This window comes from Oryctolagus cuniculus, chromosome 14, assembly GCF_051225735.1.
Source record: "Oryctolagus cuniculus isolate XC-2025 breed Fujian yellow rabbit chromosome 14, ASM5122573v1, whole genome shotgun sequence".
In the NCBI taxonomy this organism is placed as follows: domain Eukaryota; kingdom Metazoa; phylum Chordata; class Mammalia; order Lagomorpha; family Leporidae; genus Oryctolagus; species Oryctolagus cuniculus.
The window spans coordinates 57,817,741-57,837,957 of NC_142880.1; the positions used below are offsets into that span (position 1 = coordinate 57,817,741).

The following is a 20,217-nucleotide window of genomic DNA, read 5'->3' on the forward strand; positions in this document are numbered from 1 at the left end:
CACCAGCCCCTCCGCATTTTCTTGTCTCTCGCTGCCTTTTAATAAGCAAATAAATCTTAAAAGCAATTAACTAGCTCCTACAAGTTTACTAATATCTTTGTGTGATGTATTGTGCCAAATACTTTCTAAATAAATACTAAAGCTAATAATCTCATTTAATTCTCATAGCTAAGCTGTGTAACAGGTGCTAACGCTGTTTCCATTTTACAGACACGAGAGTAAAGGCTTGGGGAAGACAACTTGCATTGGGGCACCCTGTTTGTAAGGGAAAGGGTATGGACTAGATCCATCATAGGGTCAGCACAAATGTCTTTGCTCTAATCTACTATGATTTGTTACCATCAGACACTACCCAAACATGGAAACATATCAGACCATAGTGCCTGGCATGAATCTGAACCAACAAGAGGCTTTGTTAGTCACTCATCTAGCTCAACGAGGCAAGCTGGACAGCATAACCTCTAAATCTTAATTAATGGGATATGTGATTTGGGGGAAGCTCAAAGATCTATAAAGTATCCCTTGCAGCTGTAAATTGTCCAGAGTATTCTGTTCAAAGCTATAATTCCGCTTGTTAATGTAAATTAAAAACAAATGTAATACAGAAAGATTACACAAAGGGAAAATACAAAATATTTCATTCCTTTTGCTTTGTTCCCCTGTTCCTTTCTCCCAAATGTTTAACCTTGTTCATGTACATCTGTCAAGTTTTTCCTCATCTGTTCTCAAGTTACCTCACTGTGCAATTCATTAACTGCTGGTGGAAACTCACAAAGGTAACAGAACTAATAAGGATGAATCGTTAGAATCCAAACAAAACATACTTTCTGGTCTATAAAATAGCAAACCCTTAATCCACCCTTAAGAGTAACTTGGTCAAATGCAGAACTAGGTGTGGATGAGAGAAATGCATGTTCAGGCGCTTACTCTACCTTGGCGAGCATGGCTAGGTGCTGGTTCTGAACGATGGCCGTTCGGTAGGTTGCCAGTCCTCCTTCTTCCAGACTGGGAAACAAATAGTACAAATGGACGCTGCAGGAAAAAAAGCCATTGGTAAATAAGACGGACAATGGTGTGTCTGCAGTGTTGAGTCACAGAACACAGCTGGGCTGACTCAAGGTCTTGGGAAGTTAAATGGGAAGCACAGTGTATTCCAATGTGTTAAAACCCAAATGGCACCATTCCCTTATATTTCCATATATATTTCTCTGAAATCTCCTGACAACAAAGATCCAAACAGTCACACTGTTTATGTCTGCTCAGAGCAAACAGATCTGATACTCTGCAACCGGAACTAGAAACAAGTGTTTTTCCTGGGATTGGGCTATCAGTGGACCCTGGAGAGAATCCTGGGAAGTCCGTGGTAGGGGCACAGAGGTGGCATATTCTTCACAAGCACAAACGGAGACAGGAGCAGAACTCAGAGTGGCACAGGTGGCTGGCTCTGCTGTAAGGGTGAGTCTGCAAGAGCTGATCTTCAAAGGGCGGGAACTGAACAGAGGACTACGGGGATAACCAGAATGGTCCACAGTAAAGCAACTGACCCCCTCCTGCATCTCACTCCATTGTATAAGATCCACAGTTAATTAGGGCAGCTAAGCACATTGAGTCTTCAAGGCTTAGAAGGGAGCCTCCTCTCCCTGTTATGTCCTCTTGTGAAAAGAAATGACCAAAAGAGAATAAAAATAGCTCAGGAGAGTTCCAATAAAAGCATGTTCTGTCTCGATTTAAAAAAGAAATTGTGTGAGTATGGCAAAACAAATGCACTCTCTTACCCCTACCTCTAAATTAAGGATCCTAAAACACACATGCTTACTTATATACTTACACACACACCCCAAAATCTAGTCATTAAAATTACTTGTAAACTTTATTTCCCTTGAGATCAGAAAGAGTGAGAAGGGGATCAAAGACAAATCCTAGAAGATGAAATGACATTTTCAAATATCATCCTTTTCTTTGCAAATTGAATATAAGCTCCGAGGCTTCTAGACCAAGACCCGCTGATCTCCTGTGGCAGTAATCAACTTTAACGTACACTTGACAGGCCAGAGACCAGCCTTTCATCCTGTAATCTCACTCACTACAGCACCAGGGAGCACAAGTCACCAGGGCAAGAGCCACAGATGTGTGGCTTTTAAGCTCCACTGAAGAGACAAAATACATGATGTTTCCATGCCTTGTTTGGCTAATTACAAAGAAGGTAATGCAATAAGCATGTTACTTACAAAATGTAATCACTGGGGAACTGTGAAGAAGGCTACTCACCTGGTCAGGAATTCAACAACAGCATCACCCAGGAACTCCAACCGCTCATTGTGATTAATCCTATAAAAAGTATTAAAAAGATCACTTAACACAGCATTCTTACCTTCCCTCCCCATCTCTTCAAAGAAAAGGAAACATGAGAGTTGACTCCTTTAGCAATCAAAGCACCTTACCTTCCTTACTCCTCACATCAAAGAGCACTGACCACCATGCTTGCCCGGATGCACCAGGGCCTGCCTACTGCGAGATGGAGCGGATTTCCAAGTATCAGGTGGCTCAGGCTTTCTACCCTGGGGGTTTCCTTTCCCTAGAAACCAGTGAAAGAACTGGCGACTTGGGGCTGGCACTGTGGCATGGCAGGTTAGGCCGCCATCTACAGTGCCAGCATCCCGTATGGGTGCAGGTTCAAGCCCAGGCTGCTCCATTTCTAATCCAGGATGAAGCTCCAGGTTCCTGGCTTTGACCTGGCTCGGCTTTGGCCACTGCAGCCACTTGGGGAGTAAACAGCAAATGGAAGATCTCTCTCTGTCCCTCTATATAATTCTCACTTTCAATAAATAAAGAAATCTTTAACCAAAAAAAAAAGAAAAAAGAAAAAAGAAAAGAAAAGAAAAAAGAACTTATTCACTGGAAAATAAGTTCTGCTATAATGTTCTCAAGACAGTTCCTTTCATCCAAACTCTAAACTCAACTTCTTCAAAATGGGCCCAACCTACCTTTGCAGTCTCATTTCCACTGCTACCCTCTCTAATCTACATATCAAGGTTCACATCCAAGGTACCTGGTATACTCCAAAAGAGGTAACCCTAAAGCAGCTTGCACCTCTGTTCAAGTCCCCATCTCTGCCTCCCCAGAGCTTTCTACCCACTCCCCTGAACAGTCAGCACACTGAGAATCTACAAGCCTACCTAATGCCTACCACCCAAGTGAACCCCCACCTCACGGCACAGATTACACTTTATTTACACCTCAATTACATGAAGTCACAATTCACAGGCTGTTAGTTTCTTATTGCCAAGTGTAACGCTGAGAGGGTCAGGGAAGTAGCTTTCTGCTGAAAGTTAATTCCTTCTGGGAGGTACTATGGGAGGGCAGAACCTTCCAATCACAGTGTTCAGAGGTGGGGCCCCTGGGAGTTGATTAGGATTAAATAAGGTCATCGGGATGGTGCCCCATGAATGAACACTGCTAGCTTTATAAGAAGGGGAAGAGGAGCTGGCGCTGTGGCGTAGTGGGTAAAGCTGCTGCCTACAGCACCAGAATCCCATATGGGCGCTGGTTTAAGACCTGACTACTCCTAGTGTCCATTTCATTTCAACAAGTTTCCCCTTTGGTGCTCAGTTAGTTGTCGCCGATCAGGGAGAACATATGATATTTGTCCCTTTGGGACTGGCTTAATTCACTCAGCATGATGTTTTCCAAATTTCACCATCTTGTTGGAAATGACAGGGTTTCGTTGTTTTTGACTGCTGTATAGTATTCTATAGAGTACATGTCCCATAATTTCTTTATCCAGTCTACTGTTGATGGGCATTTGGGTTGGTTCCAGGTCTTAGCTATTGTGAATTGAGCTGCAATAAACATTCATGTGCAGACAGCTTGTTTGTTTGCCAATTTCGTTTCCTTTGGGTAAGTTCCAAGGAGTGGGATGGCTGGGTTGAACGTTAGGGTTATATTCAGGTTTCTGAGGAATCTCCAGACTGACTTCCATAGAGGCTTGACCAGTTTGCATTCCCACCAACAGTGGGTTAGTGTCCCTTTTTCCCCACATCCTCTCCAGCATCTATTGTTAGTAGATTTCTGAATGTGAGCCATTCTAACTGGGGTGAGGTGAAACCTCATTGTGGTTTTGATTTGCATTTCCCTGATTGCTAGTGATCTTGAACATTTTTTCATGTGTCTGTTGGCCATTTGGATTTCCTCTTTTGTAAAATGTCTATTGAGGTCCTTGGCCCATCTCTTAAGTGGGTTGTTTGTTTTGATGTTGTGGAGTTTCTTGATTTCTTTGTAGATTCTGGTTATCAACCCTTTATCAGCTGCATAGTTTGCAAATATTTTTTCCCATTCTGTCGGTTGTCTCTTCACTTTCCTGACTGTTTCTTTTGCAGTACAGAAACTTCTCAATTTGATGCAATCCCAAATGTTAATTTTGGCTTTGACTGCCTGTGCTTCTGGGGTGTTTTCCAAGAAGTCATTGCCGGTACCTATATCTTGCAGGGTTTTTCCAATGCTCTCTAATAATTTGATGGTGTCAGGTCGTAGATTTAAGTCTTTAATCCATGTTGAGTGAATTTTTGTGTAAGTTAGAAACATACCAGAGGATTCCAATTCAATCCCATCAAGGTGGCATGTACCAATGCCATCTCACTAGTCCCAGTGATCAATTTCTGTTCACAATTGATCATAATGACAGGACTAAGAACCAAAGGGATCACATAAACAAGAATAGTGTCTGCAAATACTAGCTGATAGAAGAAAAAAGGGAGAGAATGATCCAACATGGGAAGCGAGATACACAGCAGACCCATAGAATGGCAGATGTCCTAAACAGCATTCTGACCTCAGAATCAGCCCTTAAGGCATGCAGATCTGGCTGAAAAGCCCATGAGACTATTTCAGGCATGGAAAGCAAAGACACTCTGGGGGAAAAAAAAAAAAAAAAAAAAAAACACCTAAATGAAAGATCTCTGTGAGTGAGATCCCAGTGGAAAGAATGGGTCATCAAAGAAGGAGGTACCTTTCTCTGAAGGGAGGAGAGAACTTCCACTTTGACCATGGCCTTGTCTAAAAATTATCAGAGTCAGTGAACTCAAAAGGCTTCCATAGCCTTGGCAGCTCATGACAAGAGCCTAGGGTGATTACTGATGCCATAAACAACAGTGTCAATTTGTTAAGTCAACAACAGGAGTCACTGTGCACTTACTCCTCATGTAGGATCTTTGTCCTTAGTGTGCTGTACATTGAGATTTAATGCTATAACTAGTACTCAAACAGTATTTTTCACTTTATGTTTCTGTGTGGGAGCAAACTGTTGAAATCTTTACTTAATGTATGCTAAACTGATCTTCTGTATATAAAGAGAATCGAAAATGAATCTTGATGTGAATGAAAGGGGAGAGGGAGTGGAAAAGGGGCTGTACTTTGGAAATTTATATTCATTAAATAAAAGTTAAAAAAAAAAAAAAAAAGACCTGACTGCTCCACTTCCAATCCAGCTCTCTGCTATGGCCTGGGAAAACAGTAGAAGATGGCCCAAGTCCTTGGGCCCCTGCACCCGCATGGGGAGACCTGGAAGAAGCTCCTGGCTCCTGGCTTCGGATTGGCACAGCTCCAGCTGTTGCGGCCAATTGGGGAGTGAACCAGCGGATGAAAGACCTCTTTCTCTCCCCCTCCCCGCCCCCCGCCTCTCCTTCTCTGTGTAACTCTTTCAAGTAAAATAAATAAATATTTTTAAAAGGGGGGGGCCAGAAAAGACACACATGTGCACACCCTGTCTGTTGCCATGTACAGCCTGCACTACCTCAGAACTCCACCAGCAAGAAGGTTACAACCAGATATGACCCTTGGCCTTGGATCTCCAGAACCAAGGGGAAGGGGCCCTCTTTATATGGTATGAAGGCTCAGGTATTTTGTTATAGTCATGGGAAGTGGACTTACTCAGTGGCCATGGAAAACTCCCTTCTGTCCCTCAGTAAGGCCAACATAACTGCCTTTTCTCAGTGCTAGAGTGCTTTTCTTTTCTCACAGTCTTTGGCTGAACAGAGAAGCAATATAATCTGATTTAGGTTTTCTTTTTCTTTTTTTTTTTTAATTTGACAGATAGAGTTAGTGAAGGAGAGAGACAGAAAGAAAGGTCTTCCTTCCGTTGATTAACCCCCCTAATGGCCGCTACAGCTGGAGCTATGCCGACCCAAAGTCAAGAGCCAGGTACTTCTTCCTGTTCTCCCACACAGGTGCAGGTGCCCAAGCACTTGGGCCATCCTCCACTGCCCTCCTGGGCCACAGCAGAGAGCTGGACTGGAGGAGGAGCAACCGGGACTAGAACCCGGCGCCCATATGGGATTCTGGTGCCGCAGGTGGAGGATTAACCAAGTAAGCCACGACGCCAGCCCTGATTCAGGTTTTCTAAAAGGCTACTTGGGCTGCAGTGCAGAAAAAAGAGTGAGAAAGAGAGGCCTTGAGCAGGGGAAAGGGGTACAACAGCAGTCATATGGGGACACAGGGTGGCTTAGGCTGGAGAGGTAACAGTGTAGGAGGAGACAGCTGGTTTGGGACACATTTTAGAGCTGTAACTAAAAACAACTATTAGTGATAGTGGGGATCTGCAAGCTGAAAAGATGAAGGTCAATGCCCAGCTTCATTTGAAGGGGGAGACCAAGAGTTCATCAGGTTTGGGGAGAAGCAGATGCTGTTATTTTAGACAGGTTAACTCTGAAATGCCCAGGAAAACTTCCAAACGGAGAGATCCAATAAGGTGCTACATATATTTACCTACTGCTCGTGGCCAAGGACAAAGGCAGTAGTAAGTGTTTAGATTGGATTTCAGGTGATGGATCCAAAGGCACCACTTGGGAAAAGAAATGAAGCTAGAGAAAAGGAGAGGTCCCAGGACCGAGCCCAGGAAAATGTCAAGGTTGAGAAGTCAAACAGAAGAAAGCCCAGCAAAAGAGCAGCACTGGCCATGAAGGCGGGAGGAAAAGGAAGTAAGGGTGTTTCTCTCTAGCTGAAGTAAAGAATGCATTACAAGGAAGAGGCAGTCAGTCATGCCTAGAGTTGCTCAGAATCAAGCCAGATGGAGACAGAGCACTGATTCAGTCATGTGGCAGTAACACAGGCCCCTGACGGACGACCTGGAATGTGGTACAGATGCACCTGATTCTGATTCAAGTGGGCTGGGAGAATGAGTCACCTGAGGTTGTCTAGGGAAAGAACCCAAGTGTCTGTTTCAGGACTGGCTGCGAAAGGAGAAAAGAGTGTGCAAAGGATGTGCAAGGGGAAGGAAACAGAAGGGATCGGTGATGGCACTGGAGAGGAAAGGAGGGCACACAGCACCCCTGGGACTAAGGCAGAAACCAGGGGCTTCCTGAAATGTCTCTAACACCAACCTGCATCTTCTCAAAAATGTCAACAGCTGACTACCAAGTCTAAACCTATCTGGCTTTCAAAGTCCTTCTTTTTTTTTCTTTTCAACTGTTATTTAATAAATATAAATTTCCAAAGTACAACTTTTGAATTATAGCAGCTTTCCCCCAATAAACTCCCTCCCACTTGCAACCATCCCATCTCTCACTTCCTCTCCCATCCCATTCTTCATCAAGATTCATTTTCAATTATCTTTATATACAGAAGATCAACTTAGTATATACTAAGTAAAGATTTCAAAAGACTACACCCACACAGACACACAAAGTATAGAGTACTGTTTGAGTAGTTTTACGATTAATTCTCATAGTACAACACATTAAGGGCAGAGGTCCTACATGGGGAGCAGGTGCACAGTGACTCCCGTTGTTGATTTAACAATTGACACTCTTATTTATGACATCATTGATCACCTTGTCATGAGCTGCCAAGGCTCTCGAGTTCACCAACTCCAATCTTATTTAGACAAGCCAACATTCAAAGTGGAAGTTCTCTCCTCCCTTCAGAGAAAGGTACTGCCTTCTTTGATGGCCCGTTCTTTCTGTTGAGATCTCACTCACAGAGATCTTTCATTTAGGTTGTGGTTTGTTTGTTTGTTTGTTTTTTGCCACAATGTCTTGGCTTTCCATGCCTGCGAAACTCTCATGGGCTTTTTAGCCAGATCTGAATGCCTTAAGGGCTGATTCTGAGCCCAGAGTGCTATTTAGGGCTTTTGCCATTCTGAGTCTGCTGTGTATCCTGCTTCCCATGTAAGATCATTCTCTCCTTTTTAATTCTATCAATTATTTGCAGACACTGGTCTTATTTATGTAATCCCTTTTGTCGCTCCCCCATTCACAGAGGAACGACACCATACCCTGCGCTGTTCTTTTTGCCCGGCCCTTCCCAGGTTTGCTGCCAGCCAGACCCTGTGCTGTTCTCTTTTGCCAGCTCTTCCCGGGTTAGCTGCCGGCCCCCACACCCCACAACACCCCACCCCACCCCACCCTGGCCTCCGCAGAGGGGCGGCACCCCCGCTGCTTTTCCTGCTTCCGCAGAGGAGCGGCACACCACCAGCCGGCTCTCTCAGGGGCTGCTCAGATGTTCCTCAGATGTTCCTGGTGCATGTTGTCTCTCTCCTCCTTTATAGTCCTCTTCCACCAATCCATGCTCTGCTGCCCACACGCCGAGCACGCTGCTCTCCTCCAATCAGGAGCAGGATCAGCTCCTGCCGCTTGTTAGTCAAATTGGTGAGGCAGCTGCGTAGAAGTTGTTTGCTCTCTCTCAGCGCCATATTGTGGGAGATCAGATGCATAGAATTAGTCCTAGTTCCAGTAATTTAGTCTAGTCTCAGTTGCTCCCCACACCTTTGACACTTAATCCTATCTCTTTGATCAATTATGAACTTAAACTGATCACTTTAACAAGCAAGATGGCGTTGGTACCTGCCACCTTGATGGGATTGAATTGAAATCCCCTGGCATGTTTCTAACTCTACCATTAGGGGTAAGTCTGAGTGAGCACATGCCGAAATGTACATCTCCCCCCTCTCTTATTCCCACTCTTATATTTAACAGGGATCATTTTCAGTTAAATTTAGATGACTAAGAATAATTGTGTGTTAATTAAAGAGTTCAACCAATGGTATTAAGTAGAACAAACAAAAATACTAAAAGGGATATAGTATTAAATTGTACATCAACAGGACAAGAGCTGATCAAGTCATTGTTTCTCATAGTGTCCATTTCACTTCACCAGGTTTCCTTTTAAGTGCTCAGTTAGTTGTCACTGATCAGGGAGAACATATGATATTTGTCCCTTTTGGCCTGGCTTATTTCACTCAGCATGATGTTTTCCAGATTTCTCCATTTTGTTGCAAATGACCAGATTTCAGGTTTTTTTCTCTGCTGTATAGTATTCTATAGAGTATATATCCCATAATTTCTTTATCCAGTCTTCTCTTGATGGGCATTTAGGTTGATTCCATGTCTTAGCTATTGTGAATTGAGTTGCAATAAACATTGAGGTGCAGACAGCTCTTTTATTTGCCAATTTAATTTCCTTTGGGTAAATTCCAAGGAATGGGATAGCTGTGTTTTATGGTAGGGCTATATTCAGGTTTCTGAGCAATCTCCAAACTGACTTGCACAATGGCTTTACCAGTTTGCATTCCCACCAACAGTGGGTTAGTGTCCCTTTTTCCCCACATCCTCGCCAGCATCTGTTGTTAGTTGATTTCTGTATGTGAACCATTCTAACCGGGGTGAGGTGAAACCTCATTGTGGTTTTGATTTGCATTTTCCTGATGGCTAGTGGAGGTTGGTCAACTTGGAGTTGAAAGTTGTTTTTGAAAGTAGATAACACAAGTGGGTGGGATGGGGCTAGATAAAGAAGGGCTTTGATTAGGCAAGAAAAAGAAATTAAAGGAATACAAATTTGGAGAGAAGTCAAACTATCCCTTATCCTTTTTCACAAGCCAGTAAAATGAAAATGCCTATCCTGGAGCAAAAACTTCATTCCCCACCTAACAGTTCAAAGTACTACACGAGAAAATCTAGTTAACATGAAAAGCAAGAATCCTCGGCACAGCCCTGGGGTGGGGATAAGCCATATTTGGATTGTCTTATGCTGTACTGAAAAGTAATAAGACATCCAGTGAGAGAATAATACTTACTTTAAGTCATATATTATTTTAAATAAAGTCATACAGGTATGTTTTACCTTAATTGCTTTTATAAACTTTCATGGAGACAGGAACTAGGTCTAGGATGTTAATAATCACAATGTTATACTATTACTCAGTTTGTTAAATACAAGGTCACGGTTCTAAACAGGTTTATTTAATAGTGAATCTGCCATTCTTGACATAATTTGTCTAAATCTAGCAAATGTTTTTCTGTATTGTCATCATGACTGAATTCTGGCAATAAGCCACAAACAAAAATGGGGATTAAATTCCACTTTTGTTTATGATTATACTGGGCCATTTCTAACACAACAGTTTATCTGGGAAAATGGACAGAGTGAGCTGTTGGTCCCCACGGCAGCAGCAAATCTTTTGTTCCTTCTTGCATTGTTTATACTTTCTTTAATCACCCCCTTGACAAATACCAGCAAGCTCCAGGATGAGATGTTTACTGAGCAGTAAACACCCCATTTGTTTTTGAGGACTGAATCAACAGAGGCATTATGAAACCTAGATTAACTGTAACATTTATACAGCACATTTTGTCTGAGGAATTCAATGCACTTTATAAAACACAGCGATTTCCCTGTAACAGTAAGTACTACAGGTGCCATTTACTCTGTGGGAAGCCATTTGGGGATGCGCCAAATCCAAGAGTAACTTCAAGAGTGAGAGTATGGACAGGATCTTCTCACCTCTACATTTCAACTCGCAAGCAAGTGACTGGCAGAGTAGAGCTAGGTGGGGACAGGGAGGTCAGTGGAACCTACTACTCAACTCAGGAATTCCTACAACTCATGACATCCACCTGGAGAGTTGCGGGAGGACAGTCATGGCCTGCCCAGTCCTCACACCCACTGGTCCCAGGAAAACCACCTCTGGGATTTAACTTGAAGCACTGAAGTCACTAAATCCATGCAGTGGAATTTACATACTCTCGAAGCATGTTGTTACCATATTTTTTATGCAAGATACTTAATGTAATCGAAAATATAGTCAGTCTTCTGCATCTGTGGATTCAACCAACCATAGGTCAAAAGTATTGAGGAAAATACTGTGTCTGCACTGAACACATACAGACTTTTTTTGGTCATTTTTCCCAAAACAATATGATTTAGGAAGTGCTTCATAGCATTTACATTGTACTAAGAGTTGCAAGTAATCTAGAGATGATTTAAAGTACACAGGAGGACCTGTCGATGTGCACAGGCTATATGGAAACACTACACCGTCTTAGAAGAGAGACTTGGCCAGACCCGCAGCTCACTAGGCTATTCTTCCACCTGCGGCGCTGGCACACTGGGTTCTAGTCCCAGTCAGGGCACCGGATTCTGTCTCGGTTGCCCCTCTTCTGTCCAGCTCTCTACTATGGCCTGGGAGTGCAGTGGAGGATGGCCCAAGTCCTTGGGTCCTGCACCCGCATGGGAGACCAGGAGAAGCACCTGGCTCCTGGCTTTGGATCAGCGCGGTGCACCGGCCGCAGCGTGCCAGCCGCAGCAGCCATTTGGGGGTGAATCAATGGAAAAGGAAGATCTTTCTCTCTGTCTCTCTCACTGTCCTCTCTGCCTGTCCAAAAAGAAAAGAGGTTTTGTAGACTTTGGTACCTGTGGAGTATCCTGGAACCAACACCCCCACTCTGTGATACCAAGTAAACTTTGCAATAGCCATTTTCTTAAATAAACATACATTTTAAAATAATCCATAGGTGTCTCTCTGTTGGTCCAACAGATTTTATTTTATTTTAATTTTGAAAAGCAGAGTTACAGCGAAAGAAAGGAAGACATTTTCCTTCTGCTGGTTCATTTCCCAAACGGCTGCAATGACCAGGTCTCAGCCTAGCTGAAGCCAGGAGTGTAGAACTCCATCCAGGTCTCCCACCCGGGTAAGTAGAGTGCCCAAACTCTTGGGCCATCTTCTGCTGCCATCCCAGGCAGATTAACAGGGAGCTGGATCAGAAGTGGAGCAGCCAAAACTTGCCAGAGTTGCAGACAGTGGTTAAACATTGCGCCACAATACTTCTTGTCTAGCAATGGCTTTACTAACATCAACAACAACAACAAAAAATACAGAAAACAAAACAAAACAGAAACAAAAAACAAAACCAACCAAGGTTGTTTGATTTTCTAGTTTTTCTAGAATCACTACTCTTCGGGCCTCTCCCTCCCAAAGGCCTTCCTGATAAAACAGGGATGCCAGGAACGCCGCCACATAAGTGCCTGATCCTTCAGAGAGCCTTTTTGTGCTAATACTTCATTGCAGTCTGCATGGATTAGACACATTCATGATTATATCATGGGAACTAATATGGTTAAACAGGGACACTTTTAAAAATGATGAGTGGCATATTTGCTTTAGATGATACCACCATAAAAGTAAATGATTTTGAAGTTTTGATAGGCAGACAGGCTAACAAAAATTAATTTTTAAGTCCTTGGTTCCTTGTAAATCCTAGCTGATGTTAAATCAGATGAAGACACCAGCCAGCCATTTAGACCTCTGCTGAACATAACCCTTCTTACTACCTCAATTTCCTGTATTTCCACTCAAGAGATAAATAATATAAAATACCAAAAATGGCATTCCTTTCTTTAATGTTTATTTATTGAGCACTTGCTTTGTGAAAGGTACTCATTGCAAACCAAAGGAAGAAGAGATAAAGACCACAATCCTTATAATCCAGTAAAGAAAAAGAACATATCACACAATCATGATATGCAGAACAAGAATCTGTACTACAAAACAAGCAAGTACAGGATTCGAACACAATGTCATTCACAGGCTACAGAGGATTGCAGAAGCAGGTGATTGAGGATTAGTGCCTGGGGAAGGGAGAAGGTGAGTACACCAATCTTTCTGGTGTGCAGAGAGAAAACAAGGATGAGAAAAATGTGCCTGCATTAAGTGGTCTGGGGATAAGGTCATAGGCGCTGCGGTTTTTGCCAGATGGGGAGCCTCCAACATTATGCAGTAGATGGCAGCTTCAAGTCAGTTAAGAGTTAGAATACAAGCAGAGGAAGTGGCAAGATGACCAACTGTATAGGCAATCAAGGGGGAACTGGCAGAAGAATGATGGTACTGCAGCATGAGGGGAGGAGAGGGGCAGTTGCAGGAGGACAAGAAACAGAAGAATTGAATGAACAGATCTTATTCTCAGCCCTCTGCTCCCTTGCTTCTCCATCTGCCAGAAACAGACTCCCCCATAAAACCTAGCACCTCGCTCTCCTTCCTTCCCAAGCCTAAAGTTTGAACAAGCTTGCCTGGGGAGGAGATCTAACCACTGCTGGCTAGAATTTTAGGGTGTTTGCTTCAAAAACATACAAACCCTTCCAAGGAGCAGAGACAACTACATCCCACTTTATAACAGCAGCTAAGAAACAAACAGAGGAGACGGAAAATCATTTCATGCCAACTCAATTATTCAAATGCACAGCATAAAACTGACCTCTAAACCCAGAACGACCGCCAGACCTATCCTGAGCCCTAAAACAGTTTCGTGTGAATGTTTTGTTTTTGATCCTCACAGAAGCATTTAACAGATTCCTCCCTAAATTAAGTTATTTAATAAGGTATTTCTTAGCACTTTCCCCTCACCCCAAGAAGTTACACCTCCTGGTGAGTGAGGGCTGTGTTTTAGTTGCCCTAAAATCTCCTAAAATAAACTGCCTTAAACTAAAAAGGCACTGGATAAATGTCTGTTGAATTAATGTGTGGGAAGTTTCTTAAACATGGCTGCCAGTACTGTGGCCAGCTAGTGGACGTCCAGCAGCAGGCCCTGGCAGCAGAGCCAGGAGCCTCTCTCTGAGCAGACACTTGGGGAGTCATCACCACACAGCAAAAGGACAGAGTCACAGCAAAAGGCTCTCAACACAAGCAACAAAGGCCAGATGTGACAGGACAAGAGAGAACACCGATTTTGTCAACAGTGTCTTTGTGAAAATGATAAATTCTGAAATAATACAAGTTCTCAAGATATCATTCCTTTTGCCATGGTAAGAAAGCCATCGCTTTTAGTATAGCTGAAGAAAACCTGAGTCATGAGGTTCAAAATGTTATCTAAAGATACGTGTTTCTGGGATTGTCACTTTGGTGCAGCAGGCTAAGCCATGGTTTGAGATGCCAGCTTCCCACACCAGAGTGCAGGTTTGAATTCCAGCTCCTTTGCTTCCCACCCAGCTTCTAGCTAACGCACCTGTGAAGACAGTGCTTGGGCCCCTGCCACTCATGTGGGCAGCCCGAATGGAATTCCTGGCTATTGGTTTTGGCCTGGTCTAGCCCTGGCTGTTATAGCCTTTTGGGCAGTGAACCACAAGATAAAAGATATCAATCTGTCTCTGTCTCTCCTGCCCTCCCCCCAACCTCTCTCTCTGCCTTTCAAGTAAAATGAAAATAAACAAATATTTGTAAAAGATAAATAATAACAAATGTTGGCAAGGATGTGAAGAAATTAGAACCCCAATTTACTACTGTTGGGAATACAAAATTACGTTACCACATTGGAAAATGATCTAGCAATTCCTTGAAAGGTTAAACAGAGTTAACATAAGACCCAACAATTCCACTCCTAGGTATTTGCTCAAGAAAAGTCAATAAATGCATTCACATAAAACTTGTACACAAATATTCACAGCAGCATTATTCACAATAGCCAAAAAGTGGAAACAACTCAAATGTCCATTAACTGACAAATGGATACATAAAATAAAATAAAATAATCTATTCTATTTATATCATGGAATAGTATTTAGCAATAAAAAGAATCTATCACCTTGTTAAGCATCAAAAACAGAATGTTAAATAAAAGCAGTCGGGGCCAGCACTGTGGCACAGTAAGTTAAGCCTCTGCCTGCAGCACCAGCATCCCATATGGGAGCTGGTTCTAGTCCCAGCTGCTCCTCCTCTGATGTAACTCTCTGTTATGGCCTGGGAAAGGAGTAGAAGATGGCCCAGGTGCTTGAGCCCCTGTACCCACGTGGGAGACCCAGCAAAAGCTCCTGGCTCCTTGCTTTGGATCAGAGCAACTCTGACCATTAGGGCCATTCGGGGAGTGAACCAGTGGATGGAAGACCTTTCTCTCTGTCTCTCCCTCTGTCTGTAACTCTACCTTTCAAATAAATAAATAAATCTTCAAAAAATAAAAGCAGTCAATCATACATCACCATTTATGTGAAATGTTCACAACATATAATTCCACAGAAACTCGCTGTTGCCTGGGCAGGCTGCAGGGAAACGGGAGTGACTACTAATGTGCGCAGGGTTTCTTCTCAGGGTGATGAAAATATTATAAAATGGGATAGTGGACATAGTTGCACAATTTTGTGAACATAATAAAAACCACTGAATTGTACACTTTTAAATGGGTAAGCCACATGATATGTGAGTGATATTTCAATAAAGCTGTCTCTAAAAAAACCTACTTTACCTTGATGGAGTTGGGTCATCTTGGCCAAGGCGCGACATAATATTTATTAAGGTGTTAATTCCTATTTAAGACAAAACAAATACATAAGTAAATATGGCTAGAAGTATTCTAGGATATCATATGACACATAGAGAAAATTATCTCATCCCTATTTGACTTTAAATGTTTTAAGATCTGCATGTCTGGGGCCAGCGCCGCGGCTCACTAGGCTAATCCTCCACCTTGCGGCGCCAGCACACCAGGTTCTAGTCCCGGTCGGGGCGCCAGATTCTGTCCCGGTTGCCCCTCTTCCAAGCCAGCTCTCTGCTGTGGCCCGGGAGTGCAGTGGAGGATGGCCCAAGTTCTTGGGCCCTGCACCCCACGGGAGACCAGGATAAGTACCTGGCTCCTGCCATCGGATCAGCGCAGTGCGCTGGCTGCAGCACGCCGGCCACGGCGGCCATTGGAGGGTGAACCAACGGCAAAGGAAGACCTTTCTCTCTGTCTCTCTCTCTCACTGTCCACTATGCCTGTCAAAAAAAAAAAAAAAAAAAAAAAAAAAGATCTGCATGTCTGAAAGCTTAATAAACAATTACTTAAAACAAGCACTTATTTCAACAGAATAAAGAAGTTTTCCTAAAAAAAATTTATCCATCCTTACGACAATGCTCTGCTCAAAGTGAATGTTACTTTGTAGGGGTCAGGAAGCTCCAGAGAGGATGAGAGTTTCCAGGAGAATCATCCCTGGGGGGTATCATTCATAATGGGAAACTGGACCAAAACAGAAGAGCAGAATCTGAGGCATCCAAACATACCTTTTTTCCGCATGTGCATATGATGAACTTTTCTGTCTCCATATTTGGGCTGCCGAATTCCACAATTAGACAAAGAATTCCTGGCATGATCAGGATTCATTCCAAAATTTAAATGATGACTTGGATGAGTCATGGCCAGCTAAAATTTCAGTGAAGTAAGTTCAGTCTTAAAATTCAGCACACTATCACCATCTTTCTATAATCCTAGGAAACTGGAAAGGGAGCTCTCTATCTAGCCAAATATTAAGCCCTGATCTTTCCAGCTCATCTCCAGTTATCAAGTTTCCAGAGCTCTGGTATAAGCGCCCTGCTGAAAACAAACCTAAAAGTCCACGCGTTTCAAAGGAGAATTAGAACACTCAGCCCCTGCAGAGAAGAGCCACAAAGGAAAGTCTGGAAGAGGATGCTCAGGTTCAACAGGCAGACTTCAACTTTAGTCTAGTTCTTTAAGGGCTAAACTCAAATAAATGTGAGAGTCTGAAAGTGGTAAAGGCAACCACAGAGTCAAAGAGAGTTAGGTTTCCAAAAATCTTTCCCACCTCCAAGAATACAGGACCCATGCATCATTTGTAACTTAAAACATGAACAACTCCTATCTCTCTATTTTCTGAGTCTATAGGAGAGTAATCTTACCTGTAACAGACAACGATCTTGGAAAGTATATCCTATCAACTTGTCCAGGTGCATCAGGCATTGGTGGTAGCGTATATGATGGGTCAGAACAGGCAGCATCATTGCATGCTAGGAAAAAAATAATAAGTCCGACTCTGTAAGAACTTATAAAAATGCTTCCTTTACTTTACAACCACCAAGAACTATTTTCACATTCCCAATTCCATCTCACAAAGTCCTGAACCAGTTTACTGGATGCAGTACACCCTGGGAATCTCTATGAGGGATGTGTACTGAAGCCATTAAGGTCTAATGTGTGGAACCCGAAGGCCTACATCTAAATCCTGGTCTGCTACTCACGCACTGTGTGACTTGAAGCAAGTGATTTTCTCTCTCTGCTTCACTTTGCTTACCTGTAAAACGGGGGTAATGAATATAGCTACTTCAGGGAAAGCTAAAAGGACTAAAAGAACAAATGCAAAATGTGTGCTTTAGAACATGGCTTGTTAGCTCTCCTTCAAGGAGCCCAGGTTCCATCCATAGCCAGCAAGGGTAGCTTCAAGTAAGTCACACACATTACTGTACCTCCTTGTCATACAGAGCAGGACTCATTCATTCTGAAACTTTTTTTTAGGGTCAAGCTACTTGGAAGAATTTAAAAAAAAAAAAAAAAAAAGGAAAAGAAAAGAAGAATGCCCCTGTGCACAACCTTGGCAAAAGGTATGTGTAATTTTAATGGGTTCACAAATCCCTGAAACCAATTACTATGCTTAGGGTAACAACTTCTCAATCAGACAATCTCCCAAAGCCATGCTGGGTTTCACATTTACTGAACTAACATTCTGAAGACAACTTTTATAAAACCACCAATGCAGTCAAGGCACCTAAGGACATGGAACTTATATTTTTGCTTCAATCACTTTTCATTTGGCTATACATTCCTTTTTGGGAGATGATTTCATGGGAAGCATACCTTTTCTCCTTTTTGAAAAATAATGTTTCCCTAGAATTCAGGAGAATGAAGGATTCATTCTTATTCATTAGAACCTGGAGGATGGGCACAGCCCACCGAATGATTGGCATTGTGCTTTATATCATTTCAGTCTTCAAAGTATTTTAAGCTGGCATTGTTTAAAAATACATGAAAATGGATTTGCTTGAAAGTACAGAAACCAGTTTCCTGTAATATCAACTTACAAAGAAAGATTAGTTCTACCAAACAGGATATTTAATCAAGAAAGTCTTTCTTCCAGTTCAATTCAATAGACATCGAGCACCTCCATGTGCATGGCCTTACAATACTTGTGGAAGATGAAAAAAATGAAGACACTGTTTTGCCATCAAGGGCACTCCAAAGATATAACATTATGATTTGGATTATTGGCACTTTGTCTACTTTGTTTTTGTAAGTGCTGTATTTTGAAACAACAAAATGGAAACAAAGCACATAACCAAAATGGAGTGTCATTTTCCAGCCATTTAATTTGCATGGGCTTGATGTGAGCAACCCAAGGTGGATGGGCCATGAGGACCATGCGGGCAGCTCCCTTTCTCAAGGCTGAACTCACAACCTTGAGAACTGCTCATTTTTGATACCTCCTGTCAGAATCATTACCTATGAAGAGAAACACCATCCTTTAGGAGCTGCTGGTTATCAGAAAATTACTATAAACTTAAAGCCCAAATCTGCCTCCTTGGAAGCTTACCCCTTTGACCCTAGCTCTATCCCTGGAAACAAACAAAATACATTTCAAGGCATGATCCCAACATCTTCTCTTTGCTAACTCAAACTTTATTTTCTTTAATCTTTTTCTGGTGTCAATTGGCTGAATCACTTTGCTACTTCTAAATTTGCTCCAGACAGAGCCAGTTTCTCTTTCCAAATGAGACTCCGTAAGACAGTATTCACTGAGCATCTTTATTTTGCCCCCTAATTCATGCCTGGCAACTACCTTCATTTAAAAAAAGAGAGAGAATGGCAATGTACAGTTTTTAAATCTCCTCCAATTCTCCCACAAAAGTGGTGCAAAACCAAAGACCTATAAACAGTATCTACATGAAAGCTCCATGACAAGAAATCCCCATGAATCATAATGGGGACAAAGGGCCATGTGGTCTCAGCATCTGTGTTGAGGAAAGAAATGAAGTGGCAGAGCTTTTGACAGTCCTGAGAATGGGAAGAACCCCCAAACCAACGTCCTATATTCACTACAAATGTGCCCCTAAGTGGAGCAGGTGCTGCACAACCTAATTCCCTGGCGAGCACAAAAGGACAGTCTAACTGCACTAGAGAAGCCTGGGCCTATTACACTTCAAACTCAAACCAACACTCCGACAGGAAATTCCAGGTGGACGTAAAGCGCACATGGAAATACTTTACCAGCAACTTACGAGCAATTATTACTAATAAACAATAGATTCTATATCAATCAGCCACCAACGAGAGAAAAAAAAAAAAAACAAGGATTTTACAGATGCACTTAGCCTTTTTTTCTGGTAAAACTGAGTATAAGGGGCTGGCATTGTAGTATAGTGGGTAAAGCCGCCATCTGCAGTGCTGACATCCCCTATCAGCACTGGTTCAAGTCCTGTCTGCCCAGTTCCAATCCAGCTCTCTGCTATGGCCTGGGAAAGCAGCAGAAGATGGCCCAAGTCGTTGGGCTACTGCACCCATGTGGGAGACCAGAAGAAGCTCCTGGCTCCTGGCTTCAGACTGGTCCAGCTACAGCTGTTGTGGCTATTGGGGGAGTGAACCAACAGACAGAAGACCTCTCTGTAACTCTGCCTTTCAAATAAACAAATAAATATTTAAAAAAGCAAAAACTGGGTAAACTGAGTATAAGCCTATCTGTTCATAGGCTTCAGCATTATTCAATGTTTCATATCATTAAATTTTTCTCAAATTCTATTCATTACCAAAAATTCTAAATGCATTTATTTTGAAATGTTCTAGGCCGGCACTGCAACTCAATAGGCTAATCCTCCGCCTGCGGCGCCAGCACACCAGGTTCTAGTCCCGGTCGGGGCGCTGGATTCTGTCCCGGTTACCTCTCTTCCAGGCCAACTCTCTGTTGTGGCCAGGGAGTGCAGTGGAGGATGGCCCAAGTCCTTGGGCCCTGCACTTGCATGGGAGACCAGGAGAATCACCTGGCTCCTGGCTTCAGATCGGCGCAGCGCACCGGCCACAGCACGCTGGCCGTAGCAGCCATTTGGGGGGTTAACCAACGGAAGGAAGATCTTTCTCTCTGTCTCTCTCTCTCACTGTCTAACTCTGCCTGTCAAAAAAAAAAAAAAAAGCCACAAACTGTATTCAATAT

General features: G+C 42.9%; 1 protein-coding gene across 5 annotated transcripts in view; it reads right to left on the minus strand.

The window, feature by feature from the left end:
- The window catches only part of DROSHA (drosha ribonuclease III), a 129,460-nt gene that overhangs the window by 37,669 nt on the left and 71,574 nt on the right, over positions 1-20,217 (minus strand). For all 5 annotated transcript variants that reach the window (XM_008262092.5, XM_002714097.6, XM_008262091.5 and 2 more), the window contains 5 exons: positions 16,922-17,029; positions 16,289-16,427; positions 15,495-15,555; positions 2,269-2,328; positions 933-1,032 (listed from right to left, as the gene is read on the minus strand). In XM_008262092.5, the coding sequence (XP_008260314.2) occupies positions 933-1,032; positions 2,269-2,328; positions 15,495-15,555; positions 16,289-16,427; positions 16,922-17,029 (468 nt within the window). The remainder of the gene's footprint in view (positions 1-932; positions 1,033-2,268; positions 2,329-15,494; positions 15,556-16,288; positions 16,428-16,921; positions 17,030-20,217) is intronic.